Below are 26,226 nucleotides of genomic sequence, written 5' to 3'. Positions count from 1 at the left end.
ATATTTTAGTAAATTATATGTACATTGAAATAGATAAATATTATCTTGTGGAAGCTAGTTATCCAATGCAAGGGGGATTTTTTAAACCATTTTCATAAACAAAGTATCATGTTTCTAATTTTCAAAGAGGAAGTCAATCGATATATGAAAGGCAAGAAACTTTTAACAATAGACAATTTTCATTAAGAGATGTAATTGAGACATCATTTGATGTTTGGAAAAAGAAGTAAGCTATACTACGTGATATGCCCTCATACTCTTTAAAAAATAAACTAAAATAGTGCCAACAATGACGACATTGTATAATTACATACATCATTATCCAATGTAATTGAGACATCATTTGATGTAGAATTCAATATATGTGATGCAGATCAAACATATTTACCTAAAGATACATATGAGTATAGAATAGGCCAATCATTATTAGAGAATGAAGAAAATGTAATAAAACACGGGGCACAAGATGGTGAAGATACTGAGAGCAAATCACATCTAATCAATGAGATGAATTAAAAAGTACTTTTCTATACAAATTGCATTAAAAACATTGTTCTTATTTTTTACTAATTTGTTTTTTAGTGTAATTACTTTAGTTTATCATAGATATTTAGATTGATTAGTTTTTACACTAAAAAACTACATGCATGCATGTGTCTCACTCTACGTACTTTATTTTACATATAGCGTATGATTTGTTGTTGTTTTTATTGTTGTTGAAAAGGGTCAAATATGTACAATAGGTTTAGTTCAAAGCATTTTGTAACAACATTTTTGCCATGAGAGCTGCTCTCAATTTTTTTTTTAATGTACTTTGAGGGTATCAATATAAATTGGTCTTATACCTATGCAGCAAAGCAATTTGATAGTTATATTTTTCAAACATAATATATTGTTTTATGTAAAACAACTTTAATAAGCAGCTTTTTTCACAATAGCTTCACAATTTGCTTTACACGTAGTTGTAGCTGTCTCAAACAGATCTTAAATTTTTATGTTTTTTATTTCAACTAAAGACTTCGGCGCTTCAAGGAGTTTTTAAAATAGTAATAATAGTGTCGGGTCAATTTCAGGTTGGACCCGAACCCGACCCGTGACCCGGTTTTGACAGCCCTACTGACATGTGGACTATTTTTTATTCAATATGATTTTAATAGATTTTTAAAATTTTTTTGAGTGTTTTTATGCTTATGTCATTGCTTAAATGGCTATGGGCATGTCGTGCCCCCGCCAAATTCTGGAGAAATTATTATGTGCGGACACCCAATACAGAGTTATATTCGGACTCCAATAAAAATATGATGCGTAAACTAGTGTATTATTAGGTATTATTGTGTATTGGTGTGTATTGTGGTGTATTACCTGTGTATTAGCTAGTACTACACAGTAATACACACCAATACACATCAAATACATACCAATATACAATAATACACCGTGTTCATTCAATAATCCAAAATTCAAAACGTGTGCCAAAATTCAAAACATGTGCAGAGGGAAAAAAATAAAGAAGGTCGTAAGCAAGGCCTGTTAAGTATGAGAAATGAATAAATTATGAGGGTAAGAAATATGAGGAAGAAAAAAAAAATGTTGTCATAAAAAAATTGTTTAATATAATATCAAGAATGTTAGAATTAGCATTAGTAATAGTTTAAGAGCATTTTTTTTTTAATTATTTATATAATATATTAAAAAATTATTTGATATGATGAAGTTATTATTTTTTTGTTAAATTTTTATGTCAGATAATTTTTGTGATTTGAAAGTGGGGATACCAACCGGAGAAAGTCATGGCTTTAGCTCAAGGTTATTGATTACTTGAGTGCTAGGATGATTGACGCTAGATGTGGGCGTAGGACCAATGTAAATATAAAAATATATGGGATTTGTGTTCGTTGATCAGTTAATGATTTGATAGATAATGAAGACATTCTACAAATGTTTCGTTGAATTAAAAATAAATCTAAACTTTTAATATAAAAATAACAACCTAAATATTATTTGAATATGGGCTATTGGTGTTGCTAAAAAAGGGGAATATAGTAAAAAATGACATAGATGTAATGAATTACATTTGTACTTTGAAATTTTGTAATTATTGTGGACAGGAAAAACATATATATTAGAGGTATGATTTTTTATGCTTGAAAATAAATGATTGAAGTATTATAGTTTCAAAAATGGTGGTAGACGCAGGCTTTGTCGCCAGAGAGTATGGACTGCTGCGGAGTGGTGGCGTCGACGTGATTAGGGGATCTAGTCTAGTGCAGCGTGAGCTACGAGGCGTGGTGTCGATGGAGGGGGGGGATGTTTGGTACAGTGATTTCGGTACGTTAGTGGCTGGGGTGGGTAGTGGCAGACGATAGTGATCGGTGGCCGGTGGCTAACAGGGGCATTGACATTGTAGCTTGATTGGAGTGAAATTTATTTTTACTCAAAAATAAATTTGTTATTTTAGCTCAAAAAATAAATTAAAATATTTTACATTACATTTAGAATTTATTACACTTTGTTCATTTTTCATCCAAGTAAAAATACATATTTTTAAACCCATGTATAATAAATACTTTTTTTCCACTTTACTTTGAATCAAACAGCTCTTAAATTATGCCCAAATTAAAATATATTTTTTTGGTAGAGAAATTTTTTTTTTTTGGTAGAGAAATTAAAACTACCAAATTCAGTTCGCAAAAATATTTTTTTCATACTTTTTCTATAGTAAAAAAACATTTTAGGAGAAGCGTATGTTTCTTCTGGAGCAGGAGATTCTCCTGGAGCAGACGGGGCACTGCCGCTCTCGATTCTGCGGCGATTTACACCAAACCCTTCGGCAGCAGTGACAGGAAAAAAAAATGGCGAAGCTGGTTGACAAGGAAGGAGATTGGGATTTCCACCTGCGATCCCTTTCTGCTAACGCGAGAGACTCTACTGCTGCTAGTGATCCAGCTTCGGATCCATACATCCTCCAATCCGTAAGGTCTCTGTACTTCTATGTAGTGTTCGTTTCCATGACCCTTCGAGAAATTTCATAATTTTATTTTTCCCATGAAGGTTAAAAAGATTTACGACATCTGCAAGGAAGCTATGTCGGAGGATTTGGTCACCCGCGCTTACCCGCATATCAACAAACTCTTCCACCGATCGGTGGTCGCCCTGCCTCAGTCCCAGACCTCCAATGGGCTTCTATTACTGGTTCTCTCTCTCTCTCTCTCTCTCTCTCTCTCTCTCTCTCTCTCGGCCTGGTAGGAATTGAAGATTTAACTCATATTCTTTGACTTGTCAGCGTTTGATTCGCTTAGTTCCGTGATATTTTTTTTGGTTTTCTTCTGGGTTGATGCTTTAGCTTAATGCTTAGGGCTTGAATTGTATTGCCCGATATCCATTTTGCATTGCTATGAAGTATTGGCTCTTCTATGAGAACTCCACAATTGTAGCCGATGGCCACCCAAAGATGCTTTTTTGGTTAAATGCTAGTCGGATGCCGAGTTAGTTTCTGATATCTGATTCCAGAATTTCAAAATAATAGCTTTGGTTTTATAGGAAGCCTGCAAATGCTGTATCTTACTTGGAATATAACGACAAAATTACTTTGCATTTTGTAGGAAGATAGTTTACTTGGATACATTCTTAAAAGCAAACTCTTACAAGAGAATAATTGTTTATTATCGTCTATTTATGCTCTTACAACTTATGATTGCAAATATGTATAATGCTTATATGCAATAGGTGTTTGTCTTTGTTAGATATTGATCTTAGATTTAGGATTGTATTTTGTTTAGGTTTCTTGTATGGCCAATAGTATAGATTTTAGTGTTGCTTTTGTGCCTATGTATAGAGGCCTTATAGGTTGTAATAAGTGGGGTTAAGAAATAAAGTTTTGAATTCAGCTCTCCCCCTCTCCCCTTCCCTCTCTCCCTCCTCTCTCAAGATCAAGAAGAGGAAGTGCTTCTTCCTCTCTATAGCAAGTTCTTAACATCTGGTATCAGAGCCACGGTGGTGGCGATCTAGAAGTGGAGGAGAGGTGGTTTTCTTGCTCAAAGAAAACGATTCAACAGAGGGAGAACAACGGAGCTTGCAGGGTCGTCGGGGTTGCTCGGTTTGACCGGAGAAGCCGGAGGTGACTTTAGCGGTGGCCTGGTATCGCGATTTAAAGTTCGCATCGGAGATTGCGCAAGCTAGGCACTAGGCGAAGGCGCGCTGCCGGCCATTGTGCAAGAAGCAGGCGGTAGGCGGTTTCATTCGCAGCTTTGTGTGAGGGAGCCGGAAACGGAAGGGGTTGTTTCTGGTTGGCGGCGAAGGCTGGATGTCGAGTTCTTGTCGCAAACGGAAGACCGTGCGGAAGAAAAGGTTCGGTCGTGGCTTCTTCATGCGGTAGTCGCTGGCGGGTGTGAAGGGCTCGCGCGTGAAGGGAAGAGACGGAGCATGAAGTAGCGTTGTTTAGGCGACGATCGCGTGTAGGAACAGTAGGCAAATCGTTGAAGCCTCGCGGGACAAGTGACACCGGAGTGTCCCTGTTTTAGCTCCAGCGCCTCCTCTATTTCTTTTGAGTATTTTGTTTCGTTGTTTTTCCTGTTTTCGTATTCGTTTGTTCCCTATTATTTTCGCCTGTTGCTTTTCCTGTAGCTGACTTAGTTCAGTGGTTTTAAAGCCTAATTCGAATAAAGGCGGGATAGATTTTTGAGAGCAAGAAAAACAAAACCCTGTTCATGCTTGATGAACTTTCTGTATCCTGTAGGAGTACAGGTGGTGATCGGAGTTCGACGACGAAGTAGTAATCTTCCGTGGAGCTCGCAGGAGGAGGTAATCCTTGTTTCCATCTCCTAATCGCAGGTTGTTGCTGTCGTCGCTGTCGCAGCCGGCGTCAACAAGTGGGCGTTGGAGCCTCACGGGCGGATCGTGTGGAGTTCGGTCACGGGATCTGTAGAAGGCGGACATGCGTGCTCAAGCCGGAGGAGGACTCGTAGGTGTTGAAGCGGGCGTCCTAGCAGGAATCACAAAAGCCTGAGGAGGTTTCTTGCATGTCCAAGGTCAGGGGATACACCAGATTTTTGTTCTAAAGGTTATGAGTGGAGGTGTTGTCTTGGCAAGAATAGATAAAGATTGGGTTAAGATCTTGGAAGCAAATAAAGAAGGCAAGATAGTTGTCACAAATTATTAAAAGATCTGATTAGATCTTTTTGAGATGGAGTTTTGAACTTTAGGTGGAGTCCGAGAGATCATTGAGGTGGAGTTGGCCTGTTCTTGAGGAGCAGTGCCGGGAGTGTGGGGCGCTTGGAGGTGCTAGGTCGTGCGATGCATGAGGAGGTCGCATTGGAGCGCAGGGCACTGGTGGAGGACACGCAGGGCACTGGCTAGACGCGGCAGTGCAGGGCGTGGGATTGTGACGAGCGGAGCGTAGGTGAAGGCGCAGGGCTCGTTACACGGGTGGGTACATGCAGGATGTAATAGGAGTCAGACCACATGAGTGCAAGGCGTGGGCGCGAGCTTTAGGCGTAGGACGTGGGCTTGAAGCGCGGGCGCATGCTTGAGGCGCGGGCGCAGGCTGGAGGCGTAGGATGCGGGCTGGAGGCGCAGGGTGTGGGCACGAGGAGCAGGGTGCAGGTGGGTGCACAGGGCGCGGAAAAGCGAGACGCATATGGTGCGTGATGTTGACCATCCGGTGGACGCTATTGGCGGGGGGGACCAGCATGGTTGTTCTTTGTGAACAGTGGTTATCGTTTTTGTGTAAATCTAGGATCAAGGTGGAGATTGTTAGATATTGATCATAGATTTAGAATTGTATTGTGTTTAGGTTTCTTGTATGACTTGTAAAGCCATTGGTGTTGCTTTTGTATAGCTTTAGGTGGCTATAAATAGGTATAAATTGTAATAGGCTGGTGTGGCCAAACAATAAAGTTTTCTGAGAATTTGGCTCTCTCCCTCTCCTCTTCCCTCCCTCTTCCTCAAGAACTCAAGAGGAAGTGCTTCTTCCTCTATAGAGCAAGATTCAACAGTCTTTGTTTTGAATGTACGTACTTGCATCATTGCATGGATGGATGACAGGATATGCAAGCTTGCATTTTTGTAAAAATAAGATATTTTGCACATATTTATGTATGTTCTGTGCATACGGTGCTTCATACCCAGTGAGATGATGACAAGTGGTATTAACTTTTTTTTCCCCCACTATTTTGATCATTAATAAGATTTTAGTGGTGATGATACTGCAGAAGTTCTTGCTCCAGTTTACTTGTTTGCTTTTTCCGATGCAAATAATGTTGCAAGTGTGAGGAGCAGCTGAATGGAGCTTAAGTTTTATTTGGGACGGCTTTCTTACTGCTTGTTAAAGCAGCTTTCTAATACAAAAATTAAAATTTTTTAACTAAAAACCTACTTTAAGAAGCGGTAAGAAAGCCGTCCCAAACTAAGCCTTAATTATCATCAATGACTCACTCTTGTTGTTGCATATATTTCACTGTGCATGCCAATTGTCTCATTTCTTGCTGGTTCACTTAAGTTGACATGGAACTCTAATTACATTCATTGCATGTTTTAGAAAAGGCAACTTTAGTTTATTTTAATGCATTAATTATTTTTTACTCTTTCCCTTTGCAGACCATCCTTCAATTTTTTCTTGATTTTGGAGAAATGGTTCTACACGATGCTGATCCTAGCTTAAGGACCTTTTTCCGCTCATGTTTAAGCAGGCAAGCAACTTTCAATCCCAGTTTTTAACAACTGCTTTAGTGAAATGTCCAATAGTTTTATTAAATTTATGAGTAAGCACTTATGTACTCAGCATTTTATTGCAGAAAATGATCAAAATGCTGCTATTTTAGTAATTTAAGTTTATCAATATACTAACCAAGTATTTATCCTAAAAAGACTCGGTTAGAAAATATTAGAAATGACCTTTCTTTATTACATTTAAATGAGAATTTGACTCTTAACCAGACACAATGAAGAAAAATGATTCATGTAGCTGATCCCACGTAGTGGGATAAAAACTTGTTGTTGTTGCTATAATATGCCAGTAGAAGTGAACTGTGCTTAATCTTCATTTAGAGTCTTTTTCTCCTCTCTCTATTTCTCTCGCTTGCACACATGTTTATGAGCCTCAAATTACACAGATGTGTACAAAAAATCATAAGCTACTTTCATATAAATTATAAAATAAAGTATTCCTTTACACTATGAATTTTAAAATGAAGTATGAAAACTCATAAACTATCAATCTATAGCTCCTGCATCTTTCTCCTATTTCATAAAATTTGAACTTCAAGTTTTATAAACTCACATTGTCCTTTGAATAGTTCGCTCATATATGACAGTATCAAAACTCCTCCCTCATCCCTTCCCTATGCATGAATTTTTCAATTTGCAGTTCAAAGCCTCACGCTGTGCTCCTGGACTTCTTCTCCACAAACATTATTTTCATCAAGCAAATCTTATCTTGGTAGTATGATATGACTTGAAATAATATGCATTTTGTTTCGAACAAGTTCTGCAGAGATTATTTTAATTTCTCATTTATTAGAATGCTGATGGTAGAGGTCATTCCTTTTGCAAATGAACTCAATTCTGATTATTATATTTCTGATAGAGATCATTCCTTTTTGAGACCTTCTTGCGATTGTTTTATTTCCTTCTTTTTGGTTACCTAGAACTTTTCATCATTAATAAGATTAAGTCTTAAACTGTAACAACCTAAACTCTTAAATATCGAGATATTGTTCACTTTGACCTAATGACATCATGGTTTTGTCCCGCTGGTATAACTTCCCAGGAAGTCACCCATCCTAGGATTGCCCCAGTACCAGCATGCTTAACTTTGGAGTTTTTTAATGAAATTCCAATCATTACACCAAAAGACGCCTTGATGTTTAAGAGTTTAGCTTCTTTTATTTAGGAGTTTTCATAATTTCTCCCACTTTAGTAATTGACGTTTTCGCCAGTAGCCTTATCTCATAATAATCCATGAGGCGGATAAGATTATGGAGGTGACCCCTACATGTTCAAGTTGTGCCTCCAGCTATGTAGCACTTTGTCCCATATTGTAATGGACCGGTTCAATTTGGTTGGGCTGGTTCAGTTGAACCAGCCCATCCTAATTAAACCCCTCCGGTAACCGTGCCCCCGTTTTGCGAACAGACATAGGGCGGACGTCTGGGGTAGAACCGAACGCTTGCGTAGGAGGTTTTCGGAGACTTCGATTCACCATTTTTAGCAATCCATCGTGTTTGGGGATAAGAATCAACAACTCATCTTCATTCCTATCGCCAAATAAGTGGAAATTAGGAAGAAACAAGAGGAACGACTGAGGGAAAGAGAAGACAGTTTGTTGACATTTTTTCCATTTTTTTTTATAAATTTCGTCGTTTTATTTCATCGAAAGCAAATGATATGTTGTTAAAGGAAGAGAAAGCGATTCGGAAGCAAAGGAAAGAGATTTTGAGAGGGAAAGATGAATATTTTCGAATTTGGAAAATCCCCTCTTTATAAGTAAAATTTCCTTCAGATAAATTTTCTTAGATTTATTATTAAATCATTTTTTCATGAAAATTATATTGTTTAATTTTAGGCATTTTAGACGGAAAGAAGTAAGCTGTAGGTGGTGAGTTCTTTAAGAATTTAACAAGAAAGAATCTTGTGAGGTAAGTTTTGTAAAAGAAATCAAATGCCTATTGATATATTTAATTTATATTTAATATTAATTACATTGTTATATTCTTGTGAACAGTTAAAGACTTTCAAAACTAGACGAATATTGGAAGAGGAAAATAAAGTGGGTAATTAAAGTTATTTGAAATTTCATTTTTTTCATTTCCATTTTCAAATTGAAAGAAAGATTTATATAATTGCTTTTTTTGTTTTGAGGCTTTTATGAATAAAGCTATGCATACTCCAAATGTATATAAGATAATATACATAGATTTTCTTGATAAAGTATATAAATATGGCATGAATATGTGAAAGAAGGTAAAAGAAATAAAAAGAAAAATTTTAGAAAGCAGTTATACATATATATGCTACTTATATGTATTTAAAAGTATAAATACGAATGTATGATATATAAATGAATGAAAAATAAATAAAAAAATTGAAAAGGATATGCCTGCAAACTTACATGAGTTCACCCCCGTATGGTACTAGCTAGGGAAGCAACATACCCGTGCACGTAAAAAGAAAAATGTTATGAAAAAGGAAAAGGAAAATGAAAATGGTTGTACCTTTGGTACATATAAACGGTGCTCCTATACAAATTAAATGGAAAAAAGAATAAATATGAAAGATTTATAAATTTTATAATGGAATGTGATATGATATGTATAAATGACTGAAATGAATGAAATAAAAATAAGAGAAATGAATAAGATGTATTTTAAAGATTATATATGTATTATATATTTTTTTATTTCATGTTGATTGTTTTAACAGTTGTCTACTGAGTTTACTTTGTAAACTCATTCTATTAAATAAATATTTCTGGTAAAACTCTAAAGATTAGAAATTGTCGGAAGGAAAAAATTTGTTTATAGAAGATAACATAATAATGAAAACTGATAAATTATGATTTTTGTAATTATTAACTTTGAAAAGTGAAATAAATAGATTTTATGGCATATCTTTGTTATAGTGGCTCTTCAATTGCTTTAAGAGATTTTATGTTAATGTGATCATTTAAAAGAATGAAATGTTAATACTTTCCGACTTTTAGTTCCCACTTTGATAAGTCAAGTATCCGGGCCAGGTCGTGACACATATAGGGTTTAAGAGGTGGCCCCCATGGTATAACACTTTGTCTTATATAGCACATAGTTCTCATATTCTGGTTGATATATTGCTCTGATACTATTTTTCAATAGCTCAAGCTTTGGCCTAATGACCTCACTGTTTTGTCCCGTTAGTGTAATTTTCTAGGAGATTACTCATTTTAGAATTGCTCCTGCACGAGCACACTTAACTTTGGAGTTTCTTAATGAAATTTCAATCATTACTTCAAAAGGTGCCTTGATGTGCAAGTGTTTAACTTTTTTTTTTTTTATTTATTCAAGGGGTTTCACACAAGCGACGTATTAGGCTTCCTCTTGTTTCTAATGCTGATAACTTCAACGACCAAATTTTTAGCCATTTTTCTTGTTTTTATTTTGGGGCTCTTTTTCAATTTGTTATCTTTAGGGTTTGTTAAGGGGGATTTTCTTGACTTTCTTATTATGAATAGGAGTTTGAGCTATGTACAAAACTTGCAATTGGCACTTAAAATTTCTGCATGCATGTATTAGTTCTTCTATTCTTGATTTATTTTCTTTGTGGTTGCAGAGAGTTTGCAGACCCTCGTGTTGCAGAAGCCACTCTAGACTTCCTTAACCTGAACAAAATAAAGCTTATTAATGTTTATCCCACATTGCTACCTCAGGTATAGGCTTTTATATGAAGAATATGTCAAATGTTGAGCGTCTGAAAGCAACAAAATGTAATTTCCAATGTAGATTCCTTTAATAGATGTGCTACTTATATGTTTGTTACAGGTTGGAGTTAGAAATGCAACGTTTTTGATATTCCATTCAGCAGGAGTCTTATAAGGTTTATTTAAAAATAATAATATGATATGACGTGTTCAATACCACCTGTTAGTGAACTCAGGTAGTAAAGCTTGTATTCTGATATGATGTGTTTAATACCACCTGTTAGTGAAAATGGTATTGATGGAAGGTCTTATGAGTTAGGGAGCTGACTTTCTTTATCCTGAGTGAAGAGAGGACATGCATGTGCTTACACGACACATACAAACTACCAATACTTTCTTTCTTGTTTTTCAAGAATTTAGGGAGCTGACTTTTGCTGGCATTTTGTTCAAGAATTTGATTTTTTTTTTCAATTGGTTAAATCAACTAATGGTTTAGCAATTCTGACCTTTTTAAACCTAAATTATTATGCAATTTCTTGAACAGATCATAATCATCTTCGTATATTCATTGCAATTACATGCATGAACAGCCTATATTGATATTTTTTGTTTTTTAAGTTACCATTTGAGTGCATAAAATTTGTCTTCGACAATGTAGTATTACTTTTATCTTTGAATAATTATTATATTATTTACTATTTCATAAGATCAAGCATTCAACTGATCGTTTAATTCAATATATTACCGTTTTTTGAGTTATTATTAAGATTATCATTTGAACCAATGAAGTAAGAATAAAACTATACTCCTAAAAAAAGCCTACACTTTATATTCCCATTCCTTGATTAACCTCATTTGTTAACTTTAATTTCTGTTATATTGCGGAACTATTTTGGCTCTTTCTTAAGTAGTCTAGGGATTAAATTGGATCTTTTGTATAGTTTGAGACTAAATTGCCCTCCACCAATAGCTAGGGATCAAATGCTTTATAATTTTGGATCTTTTGTATAATTTTGATCCTTTTCTCTTTTTTAAAATTCAGTGACTACACTATAACTTTGGGAATTTATGGGCTTTTCATTTGGAGATGCTTTTTGTTTGAATCAAATGCTTATTTGCTTTTGGATTGAACAGAGATGCACACCCCATGAATTAGTACATCCTGATGAGTTGTGAGCATGATTTCCTAAATATCTATGATTTTCTAAACGAGATTATTGATTATGAACTTCCAGGTTCCGGCCAAGGATTTCTTTGCTGCTCTTTTCAATATTATTGTTTGTTTGAAAGTTGCAGTTTGATGTATTATTTTCCCTTCTGCCTATGGATATATCTTGTGGAACATACACTATGTCCAAATGCAATCCTGGTGATTCTGGTCTGTTGTCTGTATTTTTAAGTCACATTAGCTGATCTTGCCCAGAATTGCAGAGAAAATCCAACAATAATAACATTTCCTTTCTATAGTGAATAGGATCACAAAGCCTTGATTAGATACTGTTGATGTAACTTGTGGTTTAAGCTGATGGCAAATAACTGGAATAGGGCTGCTGCAGACGTCAGTTTTTTGGTGTTTGACATATGCAATATGTACTTGATTGCTATCATTTATTTTGTTGTTTGTAAGTGTTCATTTCAAAGAAGCCGTAAATTTTGCAGCACAAAAACTCTAGCTTCTATAAGGAAAGGGGAAAATTGCTGTGAAGTAAAACTACTATGTTACAAAAAAATTTACCGTAAATATATTAGTCTGATTTTAATGGAGTTGACTTTATTTTAATCTCTTACTTTAAATTGATTTTTTATTTATGCAGTTCTTCCCTTTACTATTGAAGTTGATAGCCTGGAATGGTGAGAAGTATGTTCTGCACATTTTGGGTGTTTTAGGCTCCCTTTCGATGGCTAAATTTTTTCCCTTGAAAGCATTTTGAAGCATAATTTGGCTATGAGTTGCTTATTGACCACTCATATTTTTACCAGGAGACTTAAGTTTTTATGTGTAATCAACTTAAGCTGTAATGTCAACTCTAATTGCAGCTTCTTTGGTTCTCCAAGTTGGCTTCTACAAGCAGTAATTCTTTTTAATGCTGAGTTTCTTTTCTAATTTCCAGACTGGAAGAAAAATTTCAATCAGTTTTACCGGCAATGATGTCAAATGGATCATTTCTTCCCCTATTTCCATCTCTTACAGACCTACCAAGTACGTTTTTTCCTCTTTTTTCTCACACTATAAAATGTATAAAAAAGATGTTTAATATCCTTGAGAAATCAACATGATAATATGCTTTTTTTATTAAAGAACTTGTGTTATAACTGATTCTGTATATATACAAATTTCAGTAAGTACATGTTAGGCAATTGATGCTCCAAGCCACTCTTGACAGATGCTGATATTGTGAATGATGGCATAATGTTCTTATGTGCTATTGTTATCCTTAAAACTTTCACTATAGCTATAGTTCTTCCATATTTGTTGTTACTAGTCTTTTAATGTTATATCCCATTTTGACTCTCTCTCTCTCTTTAGTTAGCCATGAGACGGAACAAAAAGGACTAATCTAGTCATACATATTTTACATCAATACCCATCTTGGCTTTACTAATCTAGATTGAATGAATGAAAATTAGTTTGTCTAGATTGTCCAAAAAAAAAAGAAACCCCATTATACTTCACGGTCATCTAATTTATTCATCATAAGCATTGTTTCAGAAGTGTACATAGATAAAGTTATCAAATGAGTTACAGAGATTCTTAATAAAATTTAAATATAAATTTTTACGTACAAAGAATCTTTAATTTATAGGACAAAACAAATCACCTGTCTACATCCACAACGACTCCTTCCCATTGCCTAAAAATCACAGCTGTAATATTTGATGAATTACACGCTTAATGTGATAAGTAATTCTTACATGAAATTCAAACGTACAAGAAAAGAATATATTATGTTATGCTAATCATAAAAACTAATATGAGCATTAGTGTTCTTAAACAACTAGCCTAGTATGGTATACTTTAAGTATTTTGTTAATTAAATACTTAAAAACTTAATTAGAAACGGTAAGCCTGACTATTTGCTAGAAAATGAAATATGCATGATGAGTGTCGAATTATTTTAATGCACTAGGCTGGTCAATTACTAGTATTATATTACTTGGTTTTATTTTCATTTCTTTCTTAGTCTAATTAATCATCATATTAGGAATATTATTTAATATTTGTATAAGTGTCCACAACAACAACAACAACAACAACAACAAGAAACAACCTTTATCCCACTACATGGGCACATTTATATTATTTGGTCGTCTCCTAGTTCGTTAGCCATAATAATCATTGATAATGTTTGGTGAGCCCAACATTGCATTTATCAACGATCCCTCAATCTATGGTTTGCCCATTCCAATTTTTATCAAGAATCCTTTTTATTGCCCCAACTCTACTATGGCTCATCTTCGAAAAACTTTTGCCTCTCTTGGTGCATGTTCTCATAGTTTGCCATCCTATCCCACATCATATGACTTTTTATTGATTGTATTATTAATATTTTTATATTATTTTTATAAGCATACAAAGTTACTTAATTTTAAGATGTGCAAGATGCGCCTGTTATCAATCCACGTCTTACATGTATTATAAGTAAAATCTAATATGTTGAACTTAACATTTAAATACTTAATATTTTCTTAAATGGTGTTATGGTTTGAGTTAAATAAAAAAATCAGAAAATTTTCTTTGAACATGTGATTATACAAAGTACAATGAATTTTTTGATAACATGTGTTGTAAGCATGTTTAAGATGAATAAATGTTGTACTTATACACATGAAAATTAAATGCAAATTTGCAAGGATTTATAAAAATAGTCCTAGGAATAATTTACATTGGGTATCGCACCATAATTAAAGGATCCTCCTTGAGACATATTTCCTTATTTTTATCTCCCCAAGACTCCAAATTAGGGCTATAAACGAACTGAGCCGAATCGAGATTCAACATGTTCGAGTTCAAGTTTGTTTGCTAAGACCCTGTTCAAGCTCAGTTCGATAAGATTCGAGCTTTTCTAACCTATGTTCAAGCTCGAGCTTGTTTAGAAAAGGCTTGTTCAAGCTCAACTCGTGGTCATGTTGGAGCTCGGTTTGATTTAGGCTTGTCTAGCCGCTCGTTTAGCCAATTAACAAGCCACTCATTTAGCCAATTAACGAGCCCGTTTAACAAAACAAATTTTTTAATTGAGCAACTCGTCTTCTAATGAGCCACTTGTTTAGTCGACCCGCTCTCCCACTGAAGGCAACCCGCTGCCTGCCTGACAACAATTGCTTACATATTTTAAGTTTTATAGAGCAAATCACAGAAGCTCAATGCTGATGTGGGATTAAACCACAGAGCGTAGAGAAAAGAAGAGGCGCTGCTAATACCGTAAAACATGAAGCAGGAAAATAGGGGAAAACAAGTATTTATTTGAACTTCTCTTGGTTTTGCTGATGCTCGGAATCCAAAAAACGGGAGAGCGGCTGAGCGAGATGAAAAATTATATTATTATCTTGCTAGTATCTATTTAAAAATACTAACTATATTTAGTACTAATAATATATCTTAATAATAATAATAATAATAATGTTACCATTTTTAATATTTATTTAAAATAAATTATTAAATTAGTTAAATTCATTTAACAATATTTATTTTTAAAGCTATTTATTTATTTCAAGCTAATTCGAGTCAAATATGAGCCTTAATCGAGCTTCTTAAGGAGCTTGTTCACGAGCTTTAATCGATACTGTTCGTGAACATAAATGAACCGAACGGCATATTGTTCAAGCTCTTTTATTTAGCTATCGAGTATTGATTAAAATTGTTCACACTCATTCGTTTTGCTTATCAAACGAACATGAACGAGCTCTTATCGAGCTGAATCATGAGCAGCTCGTCGAATGCTCGGTTCATTTATAGCCATAACTCCAATCTTTCATAAGCAATCTAAAAATATTAATTTTTTTAGCTCTTTCCAACCTAAATCAATAATTCAATCTAATACAACATAAATTCAAAATGCATTTTTACATCAAATGAATCTCTCCTCATTCAATCCTGAAAAACTTAAACTCAATTCGTTGGAATGATTGCAGAAATTGAAATTCTTACTTTTAAAACCTAGCTCTTCCTCTCCTTTATCCCTTTTTTTCCCTTCACTTCTCCTTATTTCCCTTCTTTCCTTCTCACGGCTTACTTCTATCAAGCCACAAGTTCGACCTCCAGCAACTCATGGGAAAAAGAAGCAGAGAAATAGCGTTTGTTTAATTAGAGCTATAGGTTCACACAAACATGCATATATATATATATACCAGTGTACACGACAAGTTTTGAGGTCCGAGACAACAAAATAACCAGATTGATCAACACAATCTGATTCCACGCATAATATTTTCTTGTGTTAACTATGATGTTATTATGCGCCGCCTTTATTTTTTATTTTTTGTAAAATGTAATACATGGAAGTGTTTTCTTCATAATTCCGGCAGTTAAAACCTGATTAATTGATCTGTAAATTCCATTGCTGGTATGTTGTTCATTTGAATGTTAAAACCTGTTTAGTTGATCTGTAAATGCTATTACTGATATGTTGTTCATTTGAATGAACCTAGTTAAAAATTTTTCTCCTTACAAGTTACTTCATTTGATTATTTCATGCTATTGTTGATATGTTGTTCATTTGAATGAACCGAAGTAAAAAATGTTTTCTTCTAACTAATTACTTCACATTATTTGATATCCTTGGAAGGTAGCTCTGCTTAGAAATTGTTCTTTTTTTCATTCTTACTCTATATTTCTCATAAATAGTACTGGTGGTGGCCTTGGAAAAGGTGGAAAGGAGCTCTGGAACTCTTCTGGGAAGCAGTATCGCTTCTATCCAGAAAAGTGCAGCTCCTGAGGTTTGTTCTTCATATTTGTATGCCTGCACTTTCACTATTTTAGAAGGTAAAGCGACTAAGTGGGCATGAAATATTTTTTCAATCTTCTGATTGCAGATGCTACTTGCATTAATGGATGAAGCCTATACTGGGTCAACTATAGAAGATCGTTCTGGTGATTCTGGATCTGAAGACAGCAACAGTATTGATGTAGCTGATCCTGTTTTTCTTGACCTTCTAAAGGATGAGAATGATGGGCTTGTTGTATGTCCCTCCCAATGTAGCAATGTTTATGTGACTTCGTTGGATTTTTTCTTAGTAATATTGCTTATGTTACTAGAAAACTTGAAAAAATCCTTTTTGTGTTATGATTTTAGGTATCTAGATAGATAAGGTTTTGTTGCGTTAGGATTTTGATCAGCTATTTAAATTGGAAAATTGACTTCATGCACCTCATAATGCTAGTAATTGGCCAAATATGCTCCTTATTTGTTTTCTTTGAGAAATATGCCTCAAATTTCATTTCGAATGAAATTACCTTCAATGTCGGATATCCTCTTGTATATTAAAGTCCTTCACGAACAAAATTGGCTCGAACTTTTGTTTGAACCATTGTTCAAACATTCGCATGAAGGCATCCAAAGGCATGAAGGAGAAGGAGAGTTCATGAAGGGAGCTTGCTAGGGCAGGCTTTGATGGCATTGGAGACGTGTGATGAGAAGAGGAGTCATGGACATAACTCGCTAGAGAAGGCATCGTAGGATGTTAGTATGTGAAGGAGAAGATAGGTTCATGATGGGAGCTCACTAGCAGTAGGCTTCAATGGCACCCGTGGTGTGTGAGAAGGTTCATGGTGAGCGAAGGATTTCACTGTGAAAGGCATCATGGGACTGACTTCTGTGCAGAAGGTGACATGTTTGAACATGGTTTAAACTAGTTTTGAACAATTGTTTGAGAGAACCAATTTCGTTCGCTATGGACTTCAATAATTAGTCCTCTTATATAGCAGCGGTTAGTTTCATCTGAAGCAAATTATTAGGCATATTTATGCAATAAAACAAATAATGGACATATTTGACCACTTATGTATATCATGAGGCATATAAAGTCAAAATTTCCTTTGGAAAATGGTGTGACATTTCTAGTTATAATCATAATAAACAACTACATATCTTACCAACTTAATCTAGTCCCGAGCTGCATTCCAATTGTAACCAATTCCTGGAAACATACAGAAATTACTTTGCTTCCCTTCTGAGGAATATCACTTAAATAGTATTTTAACTTTGTTTTTATTCAGGAACGACATTGGACGTCACCAGGGATGACCGCAGCCCTACAGGCTGCCATAAATTCATCACAGTCTGATAGGCTAAAACAAGCTCTTAATATGACACCGAGGTTTCTTTCTCTGTATTTTGCAGTAGCATTACGAGATATCAATGATTGTATGTCCCTTGCCTTACGATAATCCATGGATGCAATCTATTTTGTCTATCTTATAGTAAATCTAGAATACCGCATATTATTAAAGAATTTCTTGCTTTGTGTTGTAGCATTGGTGTGCGCATTAATTCCAATTGTTATGTCAAGAAATTCTACTATATTTCCAGACAAGACTTTCGCTTTTGAGGTTGGTTAATTTAGATGTAATTTGTATTGATTAATGTTTGAACTGTAAATGTGATTTTTTTATTGGAATTTAAACTTGATTTTTTCTAAATTTTGTTCAACTTATGTTTTTATCAGCTGGCATCATATCAGTAACGTGATTATTATATGTGATGCTATTAATTTGATTTTACATTAAAGGATTTTGTTTTTCAGTTAGAATGCAATGAGTTTAGTATTTTCTTTTGGTCTGTATTACTTTATAGGCGCGGAAGAGGCTTTCAGATTTCATTCTAGCTGCATTCCAGGGATCTCCTCATTTTATTGCGCTGCTGAAGGTATTGCATCTAAAGAAGCAAATGAAATGGACTTAGTTCTATGCATGTTTTTTTTTTTAATTTGTATTAGGCTAGTTCTGTTTTTCGAATAGGGAGAAACCAACATTGGAACATATATCTATACTTTCTATATGATTTTATTGGGCATCTAAGTTCCATAAACAGTCAAAATAACTCACAAATACCATCATCATCATCGTCATCATCAATATTCCTATCCTAATTATTTGTTGTCAGCTTTGTGAATCCTCAGTTCATCGATGCATATTTTAATTCTATGCCAGACACTAATTTTTTTTGCTCAACTCATTTATGCTCTCAACTTTCACTCATTATACCTTCAGTCTGTCCATTCTTATTCATTTCACTTCAATATTTTTACACATCTTACTGGAATATTTTTCACCCCCCACATGCCAAAGCACACAAGTTTATTTTTCATTATCTTGATTTTATTAAGTGCTACTTCCATGTTCTTATGTAGGTAATTTTTTCTCATTTTATCCTTTCAAGTTTTATCACATTCATCTTAAATTTCTTATTTCTATCACTCAATAAGACTATTTGGTAAATACTTTGTTCAATACGACTTGCTCCACCCTTTTCTGTTTTTGCTGGTAATTCAGTTTATTCTTTGATGATTTTATGCGACACTTATGGTTGCAGTTATTCTAAAAAAAGATTATTATATGCACAGTTGATTTTGCAAGAGCATATGATGTATTTTATGAGAGAAACTCTGGAACACCTTTCACATTAATAAAGTTTGTCCAGTTTGGTTGATTGGTTTACATTTGCATTTTTTTGTTTATTTTGTTTTTTTTGCAGAAGCCTATTGTTGACAGATTAGGTGAGGCCTACGATAGTCCTATAAAGGCAAGAAAATATCCGTCTCCCCCTTTACCAAGAAATTTAAGCTCCACAAATGAGACTGATCTTATGCATTTACTCATTTTTTTAATGAGGTTTAGCTAAAAGTTTCCTTCAATTTCCTATCTTGTTATAATAATCGTTACTGTTTTAACAAGTTTGTTATATTGAGCAGACAGAGTTGGCTTTACATTTATGTTGGGCAATTGGTGAGCATGGAGGTGGGGGAGCTTCCCACAAGGATGTTGCAAGGGAGCTCTTTGAGAGCTTAGAGTTACTTTTATATGAAAATCTTTCTACCAGGTTTGTGTTAACAGTGAACAGAATCAAACTTGACCTTTAACTGTGGTACTGTTTGGGTAAAGATAAATTTCTAAGGTTTTTTATTATCTTTTTACGACAGCCGCTTGGGCTTAAGCCATGAAACAGGTTTTGAATCAAATGGGACAAATTCAAGAAGATCTTCACAAGTTAGGCTTCTAAGCTTTGTCATAACAGCAGTTGCAAAGCTTGCAACATTCCACACGGAATTGCTTCCACGGGCTCAAGTAGCTCTGGCAAAGGTATTTTATGATTAATGTGCTGGTCATTTAGATGCTATGTGTGGAATTGATTCAGTCGATCAATTCTGAAACTGATAATGCTAGGTTGCCCGATCCCGTGGAACAGACAAAAGAGTGTGGCAGCGGGCTTGTGACTACTTGGGATTATTGAATGAACCCGCCATAAGTTTATCCATTTTGGGGCCTTCAATAGGGAATGTTAAAAACCCTGGAACTGTTAATTGGACTGAAGGTGGTTCTAAGATGGTTGCTCATGTTCCATTTTATATTCTCGCTGGACAAGAAGGTACACTTATCTTTTTTATTTTTTTTAGTAAGTTCTTTGGTTAAATTTATTTATAGTTTCTTAAAATAAATACATAGCATGGTGGGGAAGGGAATCCGGTGCGACGTTTGCGGCGAGGTGGGTGGGCTTTTAAGCGCTCTCGAAGCGGGACGAGAACAAAATTAAGTACTCATGCGCGCCTCAGTGCCTGCGGGAAAAAAAAATTATGCCATATTTCAAACTTGTACTCCGAAGACTCCTACGCGCTCTCGTAGCATCGTAGGACTGAAGACTATAGCCACTGTATCACCTGACACCTATCGTACGCGCCTCGTAGCGTGGTAAGGAAGGCTCAGCTCTTAGAATTTCCCCTAATCGGGGGAGACGCCAGGAGGTTGGAAAATTCAGAATTACATGCGCAAGACTCATACAAACAACAGGGAACTGTATTTGGACTCGAACTCGTATACAACACAAAGAACAGAACATGAACCACCAAACAACATGGGACTGAACTTAATAGCAGGGAACGGAGCTTTAAAATTGATAAATGTAGAGCCAGAATAAAAACATCAAAGCTAAATAACGACTTTGATCATTCTAGTGCTTCAAGTAAAAATCAACAAATAAAAGACCCGTGAGGAACAAATTTCCCAGCATGTTCGACTTACAAGTGAGCATTGGACTCGCTGAGGACCAAACTGCAAATAAATGGGATCTTTAATATATATACTATAACTTACTTACCGACAACGATCAAGGTGAACTTTTGATTTGATTATAGATAATACTATAGGACCTCCAACGAGCACATAGGCAATGTGAAACCCTTAGTGTTCATATCAATGGGTCCACAAGTTCATGCAAGGAGGCTGGAGGTCATCAATGAAGGGAGTTCCTAATGAATGTAATACTTCATTAAAGCAATAATATAAACAAAATTATCGGGTTCATTATGCATGCTGCATATTGCCTCCAGAGATAGTAGAAAGCTCACAAACATGACATCTACAAACAATGACCCGTGGTAGATGAAATCTCTACATGTCACCCACTAGCAACAAGCAATATGGACATTAATGGGTGACCAAAGGACTCATGACAAATTAGTTGCCAAACATCGCGACTAGCTCGCTTGCAAATATCAATAAGCTGCAACCAATCAATTTGAAGGGAGCACATGACATAAAAATCACATACAGTGAATACAAACATCTCGCAAATAGGCCAATCTACTTGCAAGAAATAATGGTAGACATGTTGTAAGTATGACATATTCCCTATGAACATCGAAGTGCATATAACGTGTTGTTTACGGACTACACTAGAAGATTTGCATTCAGTGCAACTCTCCCATAGATGACGGCAGAAAGCCCACAATACATATAATAGTTTTGCTTGTAAGACGTGATGGCAAGCATGCTATAGGGCCATAGTCAAATACACTGATCCTCAGTGAGAAAAGGCCAGTGGAATATAACAAATGAAAGCATCTATAAATTGTCGTAAAAGACCCATCACATATAGAACAAGCTATCTACAAGCAAGAACATAAGTTCATGATGAATGCAAGCATCTACAAGCAACAGCAGGAGATTCGTTAGTGCATGAAAGTCTACTTGCATAAAGCAACGGGTAATCTACAACGCAGTGTCACGCCACGGGATCTGCAACATTCATGCAAGCAGACATAAGACGTCTACTGACTTCTAAATGGAACCTTGCGCGCTTGCCAGCGTCGGATATGTACACAACTAATCATTATAAAATACCATCATACATCGAAACACGTGCTGATACATTCATAACATACACATTTTGACAATATGCAGGGTGCATTATACAAATACAACATTCAACATGTAAAAAATATTATGTATATTGTATACAAAATGCACTATGGAAGTATACACCACAACCACTGTATATCAACATATCATGCGAAATACAGACATGCTATTCAAGCATGTCATAACATCTAAATGCATAAGTAAATCAATGCACAAATATTTCACATAAATGCATAACACTTAAATATATCGTGTGCACCAGTTGAATTTTATGTATATAATTATTATATAGGCGCATCATGCAACATACATGCATAAGCAAATACCCGTATGGGCCCCGATGAGCGTGATGTATGTACACACGTGACCTCTGAGGATGCTGCGCTGATCAAGAAATGAACCTAAGTTCGAGCCCGATCCTTTTATTTGAATGGATAGGAGTCGACACAGTTCGAACCATCAAACAAATATACGGTTGCGGCACTGACCAGGATATTTGTTTTATACATTCATATTAGATCTTCTTGGTTTGTAACAAGAAAATTGAACTAATAAAGACATAAAGCCAATGACAAAATCAATCATCTGTCAGCAAGTAGACAAAGGCAACAAGGCTCAACTAACAAAATAAAAATGCCCATGAAAATCCCAATGATGGCTGTGTTGACAGAAAATTTCAAGCGGAGGGGAATTTTTTTTAAATACCTCCTCCCAAAATTCCTAAAATGTCCATGAAAATCCAAAATTTAAAATATTTAAAATTGAAAAAAAAACACTGAAATGCTTAAAGAAAAATACATCAACTCTCAGCAACAATTTGCCGAGGTGGACTAATCTGAAGATCACTTGAGCTCACAAAGAGTAAATGTCTAGTCGAGAATATCACTAGGATTCATTCTCAATTTGTCTCTTGCTAGTAAGAATGTGACACGTGTTCTCTAACTGGAGTTTTCACCGCCAAATGGCACAACACCGTGGATTTCGCCGCTAAATGGCACCATAGGTAAACGATTATGATCGAGATCCTCTGAACAGGGTGATTTTGCTGCCAAATGGCACCACTAAATTACGGTCATGATCATAGCCCGCATGTTCCCCAATGGCTTCAAATCCTTGAGATATGAGTCAATAGGAAATAATCGATGGGGCACAAAGCTCTATGTTAGCTAAGGTGGATTTAGATTGGTCCTTTTAGATAAATATTTCCCCTAGGTCTACAACGTATTTTGGACGAAGCAACTCACGACTGACGATAGGGATCCTTATGTTAGGTTGGGTCGACTACCTCCTCTGACTAAGTAGACCAAGGACCATAATGACTCGGGAGGACGGAACCATGAGATCTTGATCGGGTTCATCATTATTCCCGCACCACCTGCTTTAAGTGTATACGGTGGGGAATTTCTAATTTTAAATATTAAATTTTCAAATACCAAACTCGTGCTGCTACTACATGCCGGATATTACGTATCTCTATGTATATGTTTGACGACTAGCCTTAATCGAAAGTTCTCGTTCGTTACCGGGAGGGGTAATTAATTATAGGGGCTTGCGCCTATAGGAAACCTGAACTCATATCATGAAGTCCTCGCAAAATGAGGGTGAAATCTCTGGGTAGTGGCTTATCTACAAACCCAATCTATCTTTTAAAAATTTGCCTCGAACTTACTTGTTAAAACTCTCCTCAACTGCCCGAAGAAAGAATGGGTCTGTGGAGAGGCTGGGGCGCAAATTTTGAAAGCCCACAATAAAATAAACCTTTATTTATCTCAGCTAGCTGGACAAATCTATGAGACCTTATCCTGGTTTACCTTTGAAAGCCTGCTGCTCAACTATCCTTTTTCGATAAAAGATCAAAAGGAAATTGATCGTACCATGAGTTCATGAGTGCCTTTCAAATCCTGTGAGGAGAAATGGGTATAATTGCTGTAAGAGGAAGAAGAGTTAGCGGAGAGGAGGAATTAGGGAGTTGATTCATGAAAATGACATCTTCTGAGGTTTAAACATAGAGGGCGGTAGGGTCATAGAAACGATAACCTTTCTTCGAACTTGCGTAGTACATAAATATGCACTAAACAATCCTAGCGAGTTTGTCACTAGTACTAAAGGAATGGATACATAAGGAATAGCTAAAAACTTTAATGGTTAGGGAAAAGGAGGGTTGCCCAAGATATAAGGAGAGGGTAGGTGATAGTACTAAGAACAACTATAAGGAAGATTGATGTTTGGGCTATGTCAAGAAATGTGTTCATGCTCAACAATTCCACCTATGAAATCACACCGTAAAAGCAGTGAACTATTTTGAAGATAATATGGTTTCATAACTAATCAACAATGCCTTCATTGTGCAATGATAACTTTATATTGTAGTTCAGCTGTAGTGATTAACTATTTACTACAATTGTCTAATATTCTTTTACTTTGGCAGGTCCACCTTTCCATGATTTCTCTTTCTCGGATATCTTTCCATGCCACGACGGCTCCTTATCAAAAGCAAGAACCAAGAAAAGCTGAACAAAAGAATTGACAATGTGCATAGCTGCAGAAAAGAAAGAGAAAGCATTCCATGATATGAAAATCGTCTTCATCTCGTTGCCCACATTGGCTTAGGCTTCATTTGGGACGACTTTCTTATCGCTTCTTAAAGTAGTTTTTTAGTACAAAATTTTTTATTTTTATATTAAAAAGTTGTTTTAAGAAGCAGTAAGAAAACCGTTCCAAACGAAGTCTTAGTATTAGGAGATTTTGGTTCCCATCATCATATAGTGGGCTTGTATTATATAATAATTTCTTGTATCTATAGTTTTGCCTGTCAAGACATAATGAAATGTTTGAGGTGTTTACTGTTCTGGAACAATTTTTTGTGTGTGGACATTTTTAATTTCTCTAATAAAAATATTATGCTGTATTGGAAACTATATATTGATTGCTAGGAATGCATTTAGGGGAAGAAATAAATCTGCTTAGAGCTCAAATATGCATAAATCACATCATATTTTAGTGCCATCCATCTAACTGCCTCAATTAAAATTTTTTTCAGGCTGTGATTTGATTAACTGCTATATTTCTGCTGCAGAAAATGAGGAACAAAAGCAGGTTGATGAAAAAGATTACATTTACTGCAAAATTTTCAGATCTGTGAATGATATTTCTGTTATAGATGCAGGAATTGTGTGGAAAGTCCTTATCATTGCTACTTTTCAAAATTTATAATTTTTGCTTTTTCAGAATGGTTGATATGCACTTCAATTCTGAGAAATTTCAGTAGTTACACATTTTATTTTTTATTTGGGTTGTTCACATTATATTATTATTATTGTTATTATTTTACCTTCATCATTTTGTAAATGAAACCAAGGTTTCATTGGGAATGGTTTTGTCACTATTTTTTTTACTGTTTCTAAGAATTTTTTATACTAGAAAGCTGATTAAGATTTTATTTGGGATGGATTTCTTACTGCTTAAAGCAGCTTTTTAGTAAAAAAATTTATTTTTTGTACTAAAAAACTGTTTTAAGAAGCATTAAGAAAGCAGTTCCATGCTAAGGGTTTGTTTGGAACGGTTTTTTTTATTGCTTATTAAATCAACTTTGTAGTATAAAAATAAAAAAATTTGTACTAAAAAGCTGCATTAAGAAGCAGTAAGAAAGCCGTCTCAAACGAAGCTTAAGTCTTAAAAATCAGTAAGAAAGCTGTCTCAAACGAAGCATAGGTTAAATTAAAATGACTATTTTGTTTATATTGATTTATATTGGAAATTAAAATCTTTTGGTGAAATTTTTTTAAAAAATTGACATCTATGAAATCTGCCAGTGAGTTTTTAAACTGGGAAAAAATTTACCCAGATAATTATTTTTTCTTGAATTTTTCTGTAGGCTGTTTGATTTTATCTTTTTTGAGATGTTTGATTCTTCATTTATTACATCTGATTTGGTGTAAATCTAATGATTTTATGATTTATTTGAATTTTATCAGAATATTTTGCAGCTGAAAGCTCCCCACGCTGCAATGTAGCAGATGATGTCTACTTAAATTATGTTTTTTGAAATCGGTTGTTTCTTTAAATTATATATTATATAATTAATTATTTTCCATTAAAAAATTATAATGTTTTTTTTAATGCCTGAATGAAACACCCACTATAGTAAAGGCAAGCGCTGTTTTCCAAGAAAATTTGCATCCTAAAAATATTTTGGAAATACAGATTAAATTCAATATACAGTCACATAAATTATGAAGTTTCTTTTGTTATTCTTTGGCTTCATTTGTGACCGTTTTCTTATTATTTTGTAAACTTATTTTTTAGTAAAAAAATCTCTTAAAATCAGGTAAAGAATAGTGGTTTAAAGTTGACCCAAACGAAGGTGTATCGTTTGGGACTGTTTTCTTATTGCTTCTTAAAGAAAATTTTTAGTACAAAATTTAAAATTTTTGTACTAAAAAAATGCCTTATAAAATACTATCAAAGTCGTCCTAAATGAAACATTAAT

General features: G+C 34.9%; 1 protein-coding gene across 3 annotated transcripts; it reads left to right on the top strand.

The window, feature by feature from the left end:
* Positions 1 to 2,726: 2,726 nt before the first annotated feature.
* LOC110107025 (AP-5 complex subunit zeta-1) lies at positions 2,727 to 24,655 on the top strand. Of its 3 annotated transcripts, none has more exons than XM_020837155.2 (16): positions 2,727 to 2,972; positions 3,052 to 3,192; positions 6,595 to 6,686; positions 10,300 to 10,396; positions 12,202 to 12,245; positions 12,499 to 12,587; positions 16,230 to 16,321; positions 16,418 to 16,564; positions 17,601 to 17,748; positions 17,857 to 17,933; positions 18,178 to 18,249; positions 19,078 to 19,125; positions 19,295 to 19,422; positions 19,523 to 19,682; positions 19,767 to 19,968; positions 24,166 to 24,655. In XM_020837155.2, exons 1-16 carry the CDS (start codon positions 2,853 to 2,855, stop codon positions 24,249 to 24,251), a joined length of 1,743 nt encoding a protein of 580 aa, XP_020692814.2. In that variant the 5' UTR covers positions 2,727 to 2,852; the 3' UTR covers positions 24,252 to 24,655. The 3 variants fall into 3 exon arrangements, with proteins under 3 accessions (XP_020692814.2, XP_020692816.2, XP_020692815.2); XM_020837156.2 differs by having other exon boundaries at positions 2,824 to 2,977; XM_020837157.2 differs by lacking the exon at positions 24,166 to 24,655 and having other exon boundaries at positions 19,789 to 19,968.
* The last annotated feature ends 1,571 nt before the right edge of the window (positions 24,656 to 26,226 follow it).

This window comes from Dendrobium catenatum, unplaced genomic scaffold (assembly GCF_001605985.2).
Source record: "Dendrobium catenatum unplaced genomic scaffold, ASM160598v2 fragScaff_scaffold_716, whole genome shotgun sequence".
NCBI classification, from domain to species: Eukaryota; Viridiplantae; Streptophyta; class Magnoliopsida; order Asparagales; family Orchidaceae; genus Dendrobium; species Dendrobium catenatum.
This window is presented reverse-complemented; position numbering and strand designations above follow the sequence as displayed.

What these genes read in the sequence shown, in the direction of transcription:
- LOC110107025 (XM_020837155.2), top strand. Translation starts at nt 2,853, where the DNA reads ATGGCGAAGCTGGTTGACAAGGAAGGAGATTGGGATTTCCACCTGCGA. An exon ending in ATGAGAATGATGGGCTTGTT is followed by an intron (nt 16,565 to 17,600) that starts GTATGTCCCTCC and finishes GTTTTTATTCAG; the next exon opens with GAACGACATTGGACGTCACC. An exon ending in ATTACGAGATATCAATGATT is followed by an intron (nt 17,749 to 17,856) that starts GTATGTCCCTTG and finishes TTTGTGTTGTAG; the next exon opens with CATTGGTGTGCGCATTAATT.